The following is a 16642-nucleotide window of genomic DNA, read 5'->3' on the forward strand; positions in this document are numbered from 1 at the left end:
AGAGAGATTGATAAAGGCAGCCAGAAAAAATATGTCAACTTTACAGTCACTTTCACAGCCGCTGTATTAGAAACACTCATAATGACTAGTTATTTTTGACACTTGTATAGTGTTATAAATGTACATAAATATTTTTTTTAAATGAAAATATGAAAAACTTTGCAGGATTTACAATGTTGATGACTGTTAAAGCGCGTCATCACAGTCTGAGAAATTGGTCCATATAACAAGGGTTTGTGAATTATGCACACAGCCCCTTTAAAATCATAATCCAGTAATCATGAATGACTGTAAAAGTCACAGAAATTCATTTGTTAAAAGGTGGGGGAACCTTAAGCATTCAGGCTTTCAGGTTACTGGCAATATTTCTCAGCTTCCTGTATGTTATGGATTTTAATACAATGATGCAGCACATTATCAAAAAAGCAATTTGCATTAATAACACTGCAGGCAGATTTATAATGTCAGAAAATGAAGGTGCAGCTGCTGCAATCACACGCTCGCCCGTAAATGTGTGACTTGGGCGTCCTCCAACACTAATGCTCATGAACTCCATCATAGGAAACATCTACAAGCTTCCATTAGAGCGCTCAGGAAAGCTCAGGATCCGCCATCGTGATTTGTGAACTTCAGCAGTCATAGGTTAAGCAATTTTGTGATCATTTTTGAGATGGGGAATTCTGCCATTTTCAGTATTTCAAGGCAACTTATGGAACTAATCCAGAATTGCAAATGGTTCATTTGGGAAGTCTACCATGACAGGTACGTTTAAACTCTAATTGAATAGAAATGTGTCTTGTGTGCTGATGGCAGGCTTCGTTTGGAAAGCACAACACAGCTTCTCTTAGAAGGACAAAGTTTAATTAGATTGTGCTAATGAAGACAAAGTATCTACATTTTGTAATTTCTTGTTGAAAATGCTTTGTTTCAATAATGCATTGCACACTGTACATCAAGTGGCGACCCAACACAATCATATATATGCTAAAGATATAAAATATTATACAAACATACACACATAAATATATATATATAACTTGCGGTTTAATGGTCATGTTTTGGTACGGTTCATAAGTGCTCAGGGTAAAAAGGATTGTCAAATAAGAATAAAGAAATAAGAACAAATAATCAAACTACAACAGCACAAATAAATGCAATAAAGCAAAGATACAAATTAAATAAACAGCGCTTTTTAGGTATCTAACAGTTTTCAGGTACAGAAATGGAATAAAGTAATCAAATGTAAAACAACAGTATTGCATAAATTAAATAAAGATGAATCATTATTAAAGTTACAAAAGCTATTTCCTTTTCTTTTTTTGTTCAATTAACATTATTAAAAACAGACAGCAGGAATATCAGGCTGCTGTCACTTTAAGACATGCAATCCACAGATTTAATAAACCAACACTAAATTATGAGTGAATATGACTCAATATATATAAGTTCACAATACTCATATGTATTTGTTTTTAAACTTAAATGGTTTGAGACAATCAGTTTCCTCAATCAGTTTGAGTTGGGTTAACGTATTGGGTTTTACACATGCGTTGTCTTTCTCGACTGTTTACATTCACTTAAGACATAAGCTACTGTTTGCTATACTCGCCAAAACTGCATGTTGGCATAAATTGTGAGAAAATTTGTCCGTTCAAGCGCAAGACTTGAGAGAGAACTCAATATGTATGCACTGTTTGAGTTCTCTTAAATGATTTCTTTGTGCAAGACTTAAATGAGTTTAGTTTGAACACAGATAGCAATGTGTGCTGTTCAGGTCTCACCCATCAACACTCAGGTGATGACAGCGTAAATGACTGATCATATAGAGCATACCACAACACTCGCATTCAACAAAGTTTAGAGGAAGCTATGCGTCTCCATCGACAGAAACATACACTAGACGACTCTGTGAGTCTGTTTTACGTGGTTATTTTCAACAAACCATATTATACATGCCCTGTCAGAATGAATGAATGACAAAGCCTAGACTAATGGATTGAATTCAACAATTCAACAAAGTCTTAACTAATGGATGGAAATTCTATTGGGAAATATGGTTACATGACTTAATAACAAACATGAAAGGCACATGAAAGTCCTGCTTGTTCGGTTCTGTACTCATTAGGGAGAAAGAGACCGAGAGATCTGCTTATCAGCACCAAACCCCCAGTGTGAGTCTCATTACTCAGAATCAAGTGGACGAGTTAGTCTCGAGCTCAGATGGGTGAAGACATCTGACTGACCACTGTTATCTTCAAACACTCGTTACGCTGTCAAATCCCTCTATCTTGTGGTCGTTGATTGGATGCACGGTCATTTAATATTCAACAGTATTATTGACATGCCAGTATTGACACCATGATAACTGAACTGAGCTAGATGATGAGACGTCACTGTTTTCTCCAGAGCTTTTATAAATATAAATGAACTAAATTAATAACTTTTTTACAACAAAAATGAACCATCACTGAACTTACTTAAGCTGGACTATGACCCCATTTCCTTCTAGATCTGCTGTACAGCCGAAACAAACTTTGTTGCGTTATTTATCACTGTAAAGCTGCTTTGAAACAATCTGTATATTGTAAAAAGACTTGACTTGAAATAATTTAAAGACCTCTTATTCATTCTTCTGCATATTCAAACTTGCATTGCCATTATTGGTCACATGGTTTTGTTTACAATTAAAACTTTTTGTGATGGTTTGCTGTCTAAGATTGCAATTTTATGAGATTGAATGAAAGAATGAAAACAAACAAGTGCTTGAATGTGAAATTTGTAAATAAATAAATACAATCAAGTCTGCTTGATTGTGATCTTTACGCAAGTATAACAACGTAATAAATAAAGTCCCTATAGGTAAAAAAAAAAGCAGTGTATATGCAGTTATGAAAATTACAGTCTTTCAGCAAAAGGCAGGTCAATGCAGAAGAAGCCGTGACAGAGTTACCCTCGCAGACGGTTATATCCGCTTGACTGGGAGAGCAGAATCGCAGCTTTACCAGTCAAACTGGTGTAATTACGGAGCAAATGCTCCAACACATGACAGGTGGTGAATTGCCCCCTTAATAAGAGGTTTTACCTGCAAAATGAGAGAGTTTAGCTGTTGCAGATGGTTTATATCTCTCACACACATAAATACTCCATTAAATCAGACATCGTTCAGTTTTAAAGGCTCAGATGATGATGTGGCTCACAGGAGATTTAAAAGAAAAAAGGCTTTTACAAGCACTAAACTTAGATTTGATCCCATTGTATTTATTATTTGTCACATTGCCTATATAACTAATGCACATGGTGACTCAAAAACACTTAAAGTCACACTTTAAAATGTCTGAATGTTAAATCATCAAAGCAAGTCTTAACAGGGCAACTGCTGCTTTCTCTGCGTTTTCATTATTTATAACAAATGCCACTTAGTTTGGTTTTTATGTATCTAATGTAAAAGCATTGAGACAAATGTAATCTGTGGCCAAACTGAGTGAACATCCAATGATGTGTTACTGCGAAATCTCTGTAAATCAAACAGTGGTGTTAGTCTGCCATCTGCTGGCTATTCAATCCAATCCTTTTTAAGCATTTTAAGTTATGGAGGGTGCATTTGTTTCCCATGTCCTTATAGCCTATTACATTGGGAATGCCTAATATAATTGCATTGACGTAATAATTAACACAAAGACCTGTGATGAAGATGCTTTGCACTGTGTATAATGATACAATGAGATGGTCTGTCAGTAAGTCAGTTATACTTCAAGGACGTTTTTTGTTTGTTTTTTTGGCAAAGAAACTTGCGCTGTATTCAAAATACAAAGAACATAAAAGGAAAGGGGTGAAATTATAAATATGTAGGCCTAAACAATGGAAACCTCAATCTATAAGAAAGATCATCTTAATGAAATGTGTTATTCTGTTGTATATGAGTGACATTTTACAGTGTGGGAATTTTCAGCAAGAAAGACATTAAATCTAGGCAAAGTGGTTGAGAAATGTGTTCACGTGAATCATGAAAAATTTGCAGTGCGATTTGTCAGTCAGCCGGTAACATCTTTTTGAACGATTCATTAAAAGAACCGACTCATTCGAGTCTAAATCAGTGGTCTCAAGCTCAACTCCTGGAGGACCACAGCTCTGCAACCCTAATCAAACACACCTGACGCACATAATCAGTCTTCAGGATTAATAGAAAGTTCCAGGCGTGTGAGTTTGATTAAGGTTGGACCTCAAGGGCCGGTGTTAGAAGAAGAAAAAGAAAATCGCTTATACTTCTGTGCTGCGTAATAAAGTGGATTAACCCCATCTGTAAATCCACACAGTGAGCAAAATAAGTGGCTTTTTAACCCATTCCTGCCAGCTGATCTACAAACAGTTCCTGATAGATAAGACATTCATAAACTCATTTCACCCAGCAACACATTTGTACTGTGCAGAGAGTCCCCTGATTGGTTCCTGCTGTCTCAGTAGCCAATGAGCCTTCAAGTGCTTGACTAGCATTTGTAACAGCATTACATCACGCTTTTAGAAACCCTCCACCTTCCCCAGCTCCACCTGTATAAATCTGCTATGGGTAATTCGTGCTATATTGTGCAGTAGCAGTATGTCTTACTCGCTCACAGCAATGTATTGTGTGTGTATGGGCAGTAGCAAGTCCCGTATTTGCTCTCCAGCAGCAGCAATAACCAACAGCAGATTTATTCTGCCAAGACCAAACATATCAACATTGTCATATCCATTACCATGCCAAACACTTTGAGAATTGTCATGACAGAAACACAGATATACACTCACCGGCCACTTTATTAGGAACACTTGCTAGTTGGACCCGTTTTTGCCTTCAAAACTGCCTTAATTATTTGTGTCAAAGATTCAACAAGGTGCTGGAAACTTCCATGATGTGAATCTCTCGCTCCTCCACATCTCAAAGCTGATCTACTGGACTGAGATCTGGAGACTGTGGAGCCGGTTGAGTTTAGAGACTCACTGTCATGATCAAGAAACCATGAGATGATTTGAGCTTTGTGACATGGATTCTGAATTGGTACTAAGAGTCCCGAAGTGTGTCAATGAACACACATTACAGCATCAGCACCTGAACCGCTGACACGAGACAGGATCATCCATGCTTTCATGTTGTTTTCACCAAATTCTGACCCGAACATCTGAACGACGCAGAAATCCAGACTCATCAGACCAGGCAACGCTTCTCCAGTCTTCTATAGTCCAGTTTTAGAGAGTCTGTGAATTATAGCCTCAGTTTTCTGTTCTGAGGTGACAGGAGTGACACCGGTGTGTGTCTTCTGCTGCTGGAGATCTTCTGCTTCACGGTTGGACGTGTTCAGAGATGCTCTTCTGCAGACCTCGCTTGAGACGAGTGTTTATTGAGTTATGTTGACTTTCTACCAGCTAAACCAGTCTGGCCGTTCTCCTCTCTGACCTCTGGCATCAACAATGCATTTTCTTCCACAGAACTGACGCTCACTGGATATTTTCTCTTTTTTGGTCCATTCTCTGTAAACCCTAGAGATGGTTGTGTGTGTTTCTGAAACACTCTGACCAGCAACAAACATGCCACGTTCAAAGTCACGTAAATCACTTTTCTTCCTCATTCTGATGCTCAGTTTGAGCTTCAGCAGAACGTCTTGATCATGTCTACATGCTGAAATGCTTTGAGTTGCTGCCATGTAATTGGCTGATGAGATATTTGCATTAACAAGCAGTTAAACAGGTGTAATAAAGTGGCCAGTGAGTGTAAATCTACATACGTCCTTCTAATTACACAATCTGAGGGGTTCCACTAACTCTAATATTGACTAAACCATCAGTGTATCAATGAACCCATCAGTGTACCAATTAACCCATCAGTGTATCAATTAACCCATCAGTGTATCAATGAATCCATCAGTGTATCAATTAATTCATCAGTGTATCAAATGAACCCATCAGTGTATCAATTAACCCACCAGTGTATCAATTAACCCACCAGTGTATCAATTAACCCACCAGTGTATCAATTAACCCATCAATGTATCAATTAACCCATCAGTGTGTCAATTAACCCATCAGTGTATCAATTAACCCATCAATGTATCAATTAACCCATCAGTGTATAAATGAACCCATCAATGTATCAATTAACCCATCAATGTATCAATTAACCCACCAGTGTATCAATTAACCCACCAGTGTATCAATTAACCCACCAGTGTATCAATTAACCCACCAGTGTATCAAATAACCCACCACTGTATCAATTAACCCATCAATGTATCAATTAACCCATCAATGTATCAATTAACCCACCAGTGTATCAATTAACCCATCAATGTATCAATTAACCCATCAATGTATCAATTAACCCACCAGTGTATCAATTAACCCACCAGTGTATCAAATAACCCATCAGTGTATCAATTAACCCACCAGTGTATCAATTAACGCATCAATGTATCAATTAACCCACCAGTGTATCAATTAACCCACCAGTGTATCAAATAACCCACCAGTGTATCAATTAACCCATCAATGTATCAATTAACCCATCAATGTATCAATTAACCCATCAGTGTATAAATGAACCCATCAATGTATCAATTAACCCATTAATGTATCAATTAACCATCAGTGTATCAATTAACCCATCAGTGTATCAATTAACCCATCAATGTATCAATTAACCCATCAATGTATCAATTAACCCATCAGTGTGTCAATTAACCCATCAGTGTATCAATTAACCCATCAATGTATCAATTAACCCATCAATGTATCAATTAACCCACCAGTGTATCAAGTAACCCACCAGTGTATCAATTAACCCACCAGTGTATCAAATAACCCACCAGTGTATCAATTAACCCATCAATGTATCAATTAACCCATCAATGTATCAATTAACCCACCAGTGTATCAATTAACCCACCAGTGTATCAATTAACCCACCAGTGTATCAATTAACCCACCAGTGTATTAATTAACCCACCAGTGTATGCATCTTAAACAGCACCAGAAATTGTTCTTGGCCCGATTTACACTATTTTGAAAAACGGAGACATTTTTCCTTCGTTTACACGCAAACTAAGAATTTACCTCAGAAACCGATTCTTCCTAAAAGATTTTGGAAAACTTTGCATATAAACTGAGAAAAACTTAGTTTTAGGCAGCTGACGTCACAGTATGTGACTATTTTCCGGATTCTGATTGGCTAACGTGGGCTTGAACTTCTCGTTACACTGCCACCTACAGGTTTGACATGCTCTTGACGGCATATATACACGGGTTTGTGGAAACGAACACTTTTCTGAAAACCGACAGGCGTGCACAATGTTATTTTTGAAAACGGAAAACATGTCCGTTTATGAAAATAGCCGTCCACGTGTAAACGTAGCCCTATAGTTTGCAATGAAATACCAACTTAAAATTGCATTCTGAACAATCACTCCATTTGACTTGTTGCTTAATTGTTCAAGTCGCGTTGCATTCAAAACACAGCAAAGGCCACAAAAACCATGAAACCGGTATAAATGGCATTGTTTAATTTGTGACATATTTTAAACATTCCTTTCTCAAAGATTCATATGACAAATGTACAGGAATAATTATTTTCACATTTATATATATATTTTTTTCTCATGTTATTGCTTTACAGTAAAATGCATTGGTTGGATACTGTATGTCCATTAAAGCATGACAATACATTCATATATATACGTTTTACAGATGTATTCAGTTATGGTTCATAGTAACTAACTTGACATGAAATATATATATTTTGATCATTATACATTTATTATTATTGGCATGAATCCCACATCACGTTGAGTTCACAGTGAATGGGGTCGCAGTTCATACACGTATTAAATGAGTGTGCGCTTATTTTGTAAGTTCCCATACAATCCACAATATGTAGAGGTACAACAATTATGCCATCTGAAGTCTACTGGTTAAAAAAATTACTTCATAAACAGATATGTGATACATAATTCAGTGTGTGTGTGTGTGTGTGTGTGTGTGTGTGTGTGTGTGTGTGTGTGTGTGTGTGTGTGTGTGTGTGTGTGTGTGTGTGTGTGTGTGTGTGTGTGTGTGTGTGTGTGTGTGTGTGTGTGTGTGTGTGTGTGTGTGTGTGTGTGTGTGTGTTAATAAACAACAAAAACCCAAATCAAGTCTCAAATGAAGACTCCACCAGTTCAACTGATGGTAAATCGGTCGAGGTCAAAGCATCTCAGACATATGTACAAATAATCTTTATCGAGCTGTAAAATTCTGCATTATCAATATGTGCATTTTCAGGGCAAATCCAGAAAATGTCCAGGTCAAAATTCACCCACAAATAAAGATATTATATTTTGCATAAAGAAAACAAAGTCTATATTTAGGACCAAGAGTTTTTGCATGGAAAAAAAAACTAATATTTTCATGACAATTACGACACATTTCCCACAAATTATCATTGTGTAATGCAAACAAATAAATAATCATAAATAAATAAATAAATTATGAAACCTGATTATTATTGGAATGCAACAAAATAAAAATATTTTTTTATTATACTATAATGCAAAATAAATTATGACATATTATGTAGATTGTATACATCATGGTAGTTTTGTCATACTGCCTTAAACGAGAATACAATATTGTACACTGTAAAATTAAGTTGCTGCCTTACATTTTTTAAGTACGGTAAACTTGGATGTTTAAGTCATTTCAACTTAAATTACATTAAACTGACTTTAAAATGAGTAGAATCTTGTATAAATTGCTTAACTTATTTTAATAAGTTAAACAATGTAAAAACATGTCATAACTTATTGATCATATAATTTTTTTACAGTGTATTACGGTATTTATTTAAAAGAGAATTACAAAAACATCCAAGCATTGAGAGGAAAATGTGCTTAATTTTCATGAAATCAGTCACAATGAAAATAATAATATTAATAATAGTATAAAAACAGAATTCACGTGCAAAATATAATGTTGTCTTTTGACCTATAGGGTGAAATATGGACGTTTTTGTTCGATTTAACCCCTTTTATTACAAAATGGCACTAGAGAATATTCATCTATGCTTGGTTTTGTTCTTTATATGTTCCTTTGTCAGACAGAAATGCATTTACATGAAGTGTCTGTAAGAAAAGTCAAGAGGAACTAATAGTCTCTGGGTGACGTTGCGAGGAAAAGCGAGTTTGATGTGAAGCTGAAAGCAAACAACCATCTCAGAAACACCTTCATGTTCGACATCCTTCTCAACGTCGTCTTCCACTCAAAAGTTCAATGTGTGAGTCTTCCTCCCTGCATAGTGTCCACAACATGTCCAAATCCTATTGCTATTGCACTGCCCACATTCATAAAAGATCATGTTTTTATATTGTCCCCCTCCGACATCCGGAATGATCTGCACAGAAACAGAAGTGCTCATATTTGCATAAACCCACAAAAGCATCTGCGGATTCCCACGTGACGAGAAAACGTCTCCACAGAGGTTCGGTTCTGTAGCTGCCAGGTCCAACTGGGCAAGGGATGTGGTTGCCATGGAAACGACTGTCCGGAGATCACCTCGGTGGAGCGTCCCACAATGCATTGCAGGCGTGCTGAAAAAACCATGTCCTTCCTCAGTGTTTTTTTTTTGTGTGTGTTGTTTTCTAGTACAAGTATCTAAACATTCTTAAATGAAGATACATTCACTTGAGAAGCAAAATGACTGAAGATATTAGGTATTCCTTTCTGAAAAAAGTGTAAAAATTAAGTTTTTAATTTTAAGTGAATTCTTGAATCATTGGCAAATAGTTTTAAGCATATAAACCTGACTGGGTTTAGTTTGATTTACACTTAAAAAAGAAGAAAAGTATTTAGAAATGCAAGAGTAATGGAGAAGGATTACACATCATCGTCCAAAATATGAACAGTATATTACAAAATTCTTGTTTTAAGCAAAAACACTTCATTTTGACACATTTACAGAAAACAAAACTTCATGTTTTTGTAATTTTGCTTCTCAAATAAATGAAATTAATCTTTATTTAAGAATCTTCCTACATTTACTGCAAAATGACTGAAGATATCAAGTCTTGTTTTCTTAAAAATATATTAAAATGAAGCGAGTTTTTGCCTAAAACAAGAAGAAGAAAAAACATTGAAAACATCCAAAGCATTGAGAGTTTGAGAGGAAAATGTGCTTAATTTTCATGAAATCAATGTCAATATGAAAAAAAAAACTGAATTTATGTGCAAAATATAATTGTCTTTTGATCTGGGGTGAAATATTGAAGTTTTTGATAGATTTAATGCCTTTTATTACAAAATGGCCATTAATCGGGGCAGAAAAGTCAAAAGTTCAGTGTTGGCAGATTTTTTTCCCCTTGTTTTAAGCAAAACCTCACTTCATTTGGATCAATTTCTTCCGAAATCAAAGTAATTTTGCTTCTCAAGTAAATGTAACTTGATATAATAATGTTTAGATATTTGTACTGAGGAACATAAGTTTTTGCAGTGACCGGATTGATCAGGTGAGGGCCCATCGTGAAGATTCACAAACACACACACGTCTGACAGAAGGAAGCACTCTGACTGAGACCGAACCGCTCACTTGCCTTAAAGTGCTATTTTCTCAGCTTCACCCTCTGGAAACAACAGTGCATGAGCATCAAGACCAGCTCTAAACCACCACAAAACACACTTAGGAATTAATATGATTATTAAATCTCTTCATAGGCAAGTTTATATTCACAGAGCCCTCAAAGAGCATATCCTGACATGATGAAGCAAGAAGATTTTGTAAATAAATAAAAAAATACACAAATTCTATAATTGCACTGCAAAACAAAATTATTATTAATCAGTATATATGTGTGGTTTTCTTGAAAAAAAATATCGAAATATCCTTAAAACAGGATATATGTACTTTTCTTGAATTAAGTAGATTTGTCTCACATCATTGGAAAATTAAGAAAGTCTTAATATCATTGAGTATTTGAATTTGAGCTTACCCCCAAAAATTATTTTCCTCTTATTTACTAAAAAAAAACAATTAATCGCGGATAATTGCATCTAACATAAAAGTTTGTAAATACATGTGTATACATATATTATACTCACACACATACACACATATAAAAACGCTTATATTAGATGTGATAAATCGATTAGACATCACTACAATGTAAAAAATTCTCTTGCATTTGTAAATTTCTAAATTTAGTCCGATTTTTGCTTTAAACCTTGTTGCTTATTGTTTTTCTTTTGTCTGTTCATTGATGTAGCACTTTGAATGTAAAAAAAAACGCATTATAAATAAAATGTATTATTATTTTTAAAAAAATGTCAATGATATAAGGAAAATAAAATTAATTGACGACATTCTGTATACACTTTTAAAACTCTTAATAACTCACGTTTTAACTCACCTAATTTGTTTGTTTTTACTCTAATTGTAATAACAATGGATTAAGCATTTATATAACAAAATTTAAGGTTTGTCTAAAACAATTCGCCAATGATGTAAGAAAATAAGACTGAATTGAGGATATATTCTTTGTAAACTCTTAATAACTCAAAGTCTTAATATCATCATGTTTTGAATCTGAACTTACCAGTAATTGGCTAAATGTTTCTTCTTTTTTAAAGAATAAATCAAACTAAATTTAGTCAGGTTATGCTTAAAACAATTTGCCAATAAACAAACGCTTCACTCAAAATCAAAACGTATCTTGTTTTAAGGATGTTTGGATATTTCTACAGGAAAACAGGCCCACAAATCCTGATAAGAAAAGAAAATCATGTCCTGATCAGGCACGAGTCACGACACGTTTCAAATGATAAGTAATTAGTCTGTCTGCAATGAAGATGGGCTGCGTCCGAAATCACACACTCTCTTGAGTAGGTACTTGAATAAGTAATTACTTCACGGCCGCTAAAAAAAAGTACTTTCTATATAGTATGTAATCCGTACTACATTCGCCATGTTGTCATTATCACGAGTACTGAGTACTGTGAGTACTGTGAATTCAGACATACTTCTTTTGTCACATAGTTTTTCACCTACTATATAGCAGGGAAGAATGCGACTTCGGATGCAGCCACTGTCAATTATGCGACAATCTTCAACATTGCTGATGATTAATATGCAGATATTTTGGACCAATGAGATTTCACTGTGGGCGGAGCCACCCAGCATGATGATTCGCACAGACATTCTTATGACGATCGTATCTGATTAGGACATGGTAAGAATGCATGTACAATACAATAATAATATATAATGTGCAATACTTTCATTTCTCTTGCATTTCTACAAATTTTGCTTGCTTTTAGGGCAAAAAAAGTGATATGCTGCAAAATAATTCACAGTTGTTTGAGCAATAAAGACTTTGTGAAGAGATTTGACTCGCAGGACATTTGAGACATGCTTACAAAAAGACCTTTTCAAACAAAGTGACAAAGAAAATTAAACTAGAGAAGAAAAACCGGCGTGTAGAAAAGAGTGAATGTTTATTCAGGCGCCCGTACGTTCCTGATGCAATCCATATTTGGCGGACACGCAATGCATTATGGGATATTAAAGATCTCAACTGGAAGAGAAGAGCTGCCGAGGAGAAGTTCCTCTTTCTGGGGTCAGAGGTCAGGAAAATGAGCTTGACTGGAAGATCTTCTCTGTCCACAGTGAAACGAGTCGCTGTACATCAAGCGTTAGTCCTGATGAAGACTAACATTCGTCCCATCTGAGGTGATGATGGTTCTGGAGTGCAAGGACAGAGGATGATCGTGACATCAGGATGGTGCATTCTGGGATATGGAGCAGTTGGTGAGGCTCTAGTCTTCCCGACACATGGGTATATTGACGAAGGTGAAGACGTTGTATTCGATCATGATGGAGAAACAGAGGAAGATGGCGTACAGCACCAGCACATAAACACCCAGCTTAAAGTCCAACTTCCAGCCGTTCAGGTGGATCCCGAGAATCTGCGGGTGAAGAAGATGAAGAAAACAAGAACATACGGGAGGAAGTCCATTTGTGCAACGCAGGATTCATTTGAAGTCTATAAGTCAATGCATAAAGTCGGGGTATCAATTATGAAATGTCTAACCATAGCTAAATAGATTTCATTGCCAATATTCTGCTACTAAAAACTAATAATACAGTATTTCTTGTGAACAACTGTCAATCAATTCATAACAACATTGGAAATAACGTCAGGAACGTAATGATTCATTCATAGTGAAGTGTGAGTATGAGTCAGGAACGTAATGATTCATTCACAGTGAAGTGTGAGTATGAGTCGGGAACGTAATGATTCATTCACAGTGAAGTGTGAGTATGAGTCAGGAACGTAATGATTCATTCACAGTGAAGTGTGAGTATGAGTCGGGAACGTAATGATTCATTCACAGTGAAGTGTGAGTATGAATCGGGAACGTAATGATTCATTCACAGTGAAGTGTGAGTATGAATCGGGAACGTAATGATTCATTCACAGTGAAGTGTGAGTATGAGTCGGGAACGTAATGATTCATTCACAGTGAAGTGTGAGTATGAGTCAGGAACGTAATGATTCATTCACAGTGAAGAATCGGGAACGTAATGATTCATTCACAGTGAAGTGTGAGTATGAGTCGGGAACGTAATGATTCATTCACAGTGAAGTGTGAGTATGAGTCAGGAACGTAATGATTCATTCACAGTGAAGTGTGAGTATGAGTCAGGAACGTAATGATTCATTCACAGTGAGGTGTGAGTATGAGTCAGGAACGTAATGATTCATTCACAGTGAAGTGTGAGTATGAGTCAGGAACGTAATGATTCATTCACAGTGAAGTGTGGGTATAAATCAGGAACGTAATGATTAATTCACAGTGAGGTGTGAGTATGAGTCAGGAACGTATTAAATCATTCACAGTGAAGTGTGAGTATGAGTCAGGAACGTAATGATTCATTCACAGTGAAGTGTGAGTATGAGTCAGGAACGTAATGATTCATTCACAGTGAAGTGTGAGTATGAATCGGGAACGTAATGATTAATTCACAGTGAAGTGTGAGTATGAGTCAGGAACGTAATGATTCATTCACAGTGAAGTGTGAGTATGAGTCAGGAACGTAATGATTCATTCACAGTAAAGTGTGAGTATGAGTCAGGAACGTAATGATTCATTCACAGTGAAGTGTGAGTATGAATCGGGAACGTAATGATTTATTCACAGTGAAGTGTGAGTATGAATCGGGAACGTAATGATTCATTCACAGTGAAGTGTGAGTATGAGTCAGGAACGTAATGATTCATTCACAGTGAAGTGTGAGTATGAATCGGGAACGTAATGATTAATTCACAGTGAGGTGTGAGTATGAATCAGGAACGTAATGATTCATTCACAGTGAAGTGTGAGTATGAGTCAGGAACGTAATGATTCATTCACAGTGAAGTGTGAGTATGAGTCAGGAACGTAATGATTCATTCACAGTGAAGTGTGAGTATGAGTCAGGAACGTAATGATTCATTCACAGTGAAGTGTGAGTATGAGTCAGGAACGTAATGATTCATTCACAGTGAGGTGTGAGTATGAGTCAGGAACGTAATGATTCATTCACAGTGAGGTGTGAGTATGAGTCAGGAACGTAATGATTCATTCACAGTGAAGTGTGAGTATGAGTCAGGAACGTAATGATTCATTCACAGTGAGGTGTGAGTATGAGTCAGGAACGTAATGATTCATTCACAGTGAAGTGTGAGTATGAGTCAGGAACGTAATGATTAATTCACAGTGAAGTGTGAGTATGAGTCAGGAACGTAATGATTCATTCACAGTGAAGTGTGGGTATGAGTCAGGAACGTAATGATTCATTCACAGTGAAGTGTGGGTATGAGTCAGGAACGTAATGATTCATTCACAGTGAAGTGTGGGTATGAGTCAGGAACGTAATGATTCATTCACAGTGAAGTGTGAGTATGAGTCAGGAACGTAATGATTCATTCACAGTGAAGTGTGAGTATGAATCGGGAACGTAATGATTAATTCACAGTGAAGTGTGAGTATGAGTCAGGAACGTAATGATTCATTCACAGTGAAGTGTGAGTATGAGTCAGGAACGTAATGATTCATTCACAGTGAGGTGTGAGTATGAGTCAGGAACGTAATGATTCATTCACAGTGAAGTGTGAGTATGAGTCAGGAACGTAATGATTCATTCACAGTGAGGTGTGAGTATGAGTCAGGAACGTAATGATTCATTCACAGTGAAGTGTGAGTATGAATCGGGAACGTAATGATTCATTCACAGTGAGGTGTGAGTATGAGTCAGGAACGTAATGATTCATTCACAGTGAAGTGTGAGTATGAGTCAGGAACGTAATGATTCATTCACAGTGAAGTGTGAGTATGAATCGGGAACGTAATGATTAATTCACAGTGAAGTGTGAGTATGAGTCAGGAACGTAATGATTCATTCACAGTGAAGTGTGAGTATGAGTCAGGAACGTAATGATTCATTCACAGTGAGGTGTGAGTATGAGTCAGGAACGTAATGATTCATTCACAGTGAAGTGTGAGTATGAGTCAGGAACGTAATGATTAATTCACAGTGAGGTGTGAGTATGAGTCAGGAACGTAATGATTCATTCACAGTGAAGTGTGAGTATGAGTCAGGAACGTAATGATTCATTCACAGTGAAGTGTGGGTATGAATCGGGAACGTAATGATTCATTCACAGTGAAGTGTGGGTATGAATCGGGAACGTAATGATTCATTCACAGTGAAGTGTGAGTATGAATCGGGAACGTAATGATTCATTCACAGTGAAGTGTGAGTATGAATCGGGAACGTAATGATTAATTCACAGTGAAGTGTGGGTATGAATCGGGAACGTAATGATTCATTCACAGTGAAGTGTGAGTATGAATCGGGAACGTAATGATTCATTCACAGTGAAGTGTGAGTATGAGTCAGGAACGTAATGATTCATTCACAGTGAAGTGTGAGTATGAGTCAGGAACGTAATGATTAATTCACAGTGAAGTGTGAGTATGAGTCAGGAACGTAAGGATTAATTCACAGTGAAGTGTGAGTATGAGTCGGGAACGTAATGATTCATTCACAGTGAAGTGTGAGTATGAGTCAGGAACGTAATGATTCATTCACAGTGAAGTGTGAGTATGAGTCAGGAACGTAAGGATTAATTCACAGTGAAGTGTGAGTATGAGTCGGGAACGTAATGATTCATTCACAGTGAAGTGTGAGTATGAGTCAGGAACGTAATGATTCATTCACAGAGAAGTGTGAGTATGAATCGTGAACGTAATGATTCATTCACAGTGAAGTGTGAGCATGAGTTCTGATTCACTCACAGTGAGAGCGACAGATCCCAGCAGAAGCACCACAGAGTATACGAGTCCTCGACTGTTTATCATCACCTGTACAGAGGATGAAACATCATCATCAGTGCATTAAACCACTGCAGTTGTGTTTCACACAGTTCAACAGAAGAAGGAGCACGGCTTGATCTCTGTTCACACAGAAGAGGTTTTGCCAAGGCTCGATGTGCTTACCACTGATCCGTAATTGACTGCCATGGTCTGCAGTGCCCAGGGAACGCCGAGTCCCACCAGAATATCAAACACGTTACTGCCGATAGTGTTGGACACGGCCATGTCTCCCAGA

At 36.7% G+C, this 16642-nt stretch overlaps 1 protein-coding gene across 1 annotated transcript in view; it reads right to left on the bottom strand.

The window, feature by feature from the left end:
• Positions 1–9624: 9624 nt before the first annotated feature.
• slc24a4b (solute carrier family 24 member 4b) overlaps positions 9625–16642 on the bottom strand; it is a 39020-nt gene continuing 32002 nt past the window's right edge. Inside the window, exons 15-17 of the mRNA XM_079639365.1 lie at positions 16531–16642; positions 16330–16395; positions 9625–12954 (exon numbers count right to left, since the gene is read on the bottom strand). The exon at positions 16531–16642 is cut by the window's right edge and continues 1 nt beyond it. Coding sequence (XP_079495491.1) covers positions 12805–12954; positions 16330–16395; positions 16531–16642 — 328 coding nt within the window. The 3' untranslated portion in view covers positions 9625–12804. The remainder of the gene's footprint in view (positions 12955–16329; positions 16396–16530) is intronic.

The sequence above is a fragment of the Phoxinus phoxinus genome (genome assembly GCF_949152265.1).
Source record: "Phoxinus phoxinus genome assembly, chromosome: 16".
NCBI classification, from domain to species: Eukaryota; Metazoa; Chordata; class Actinopteri; order Cypriniformes; family Leuciscidae; genus Phoxinus; species Phoxinus phoxinus.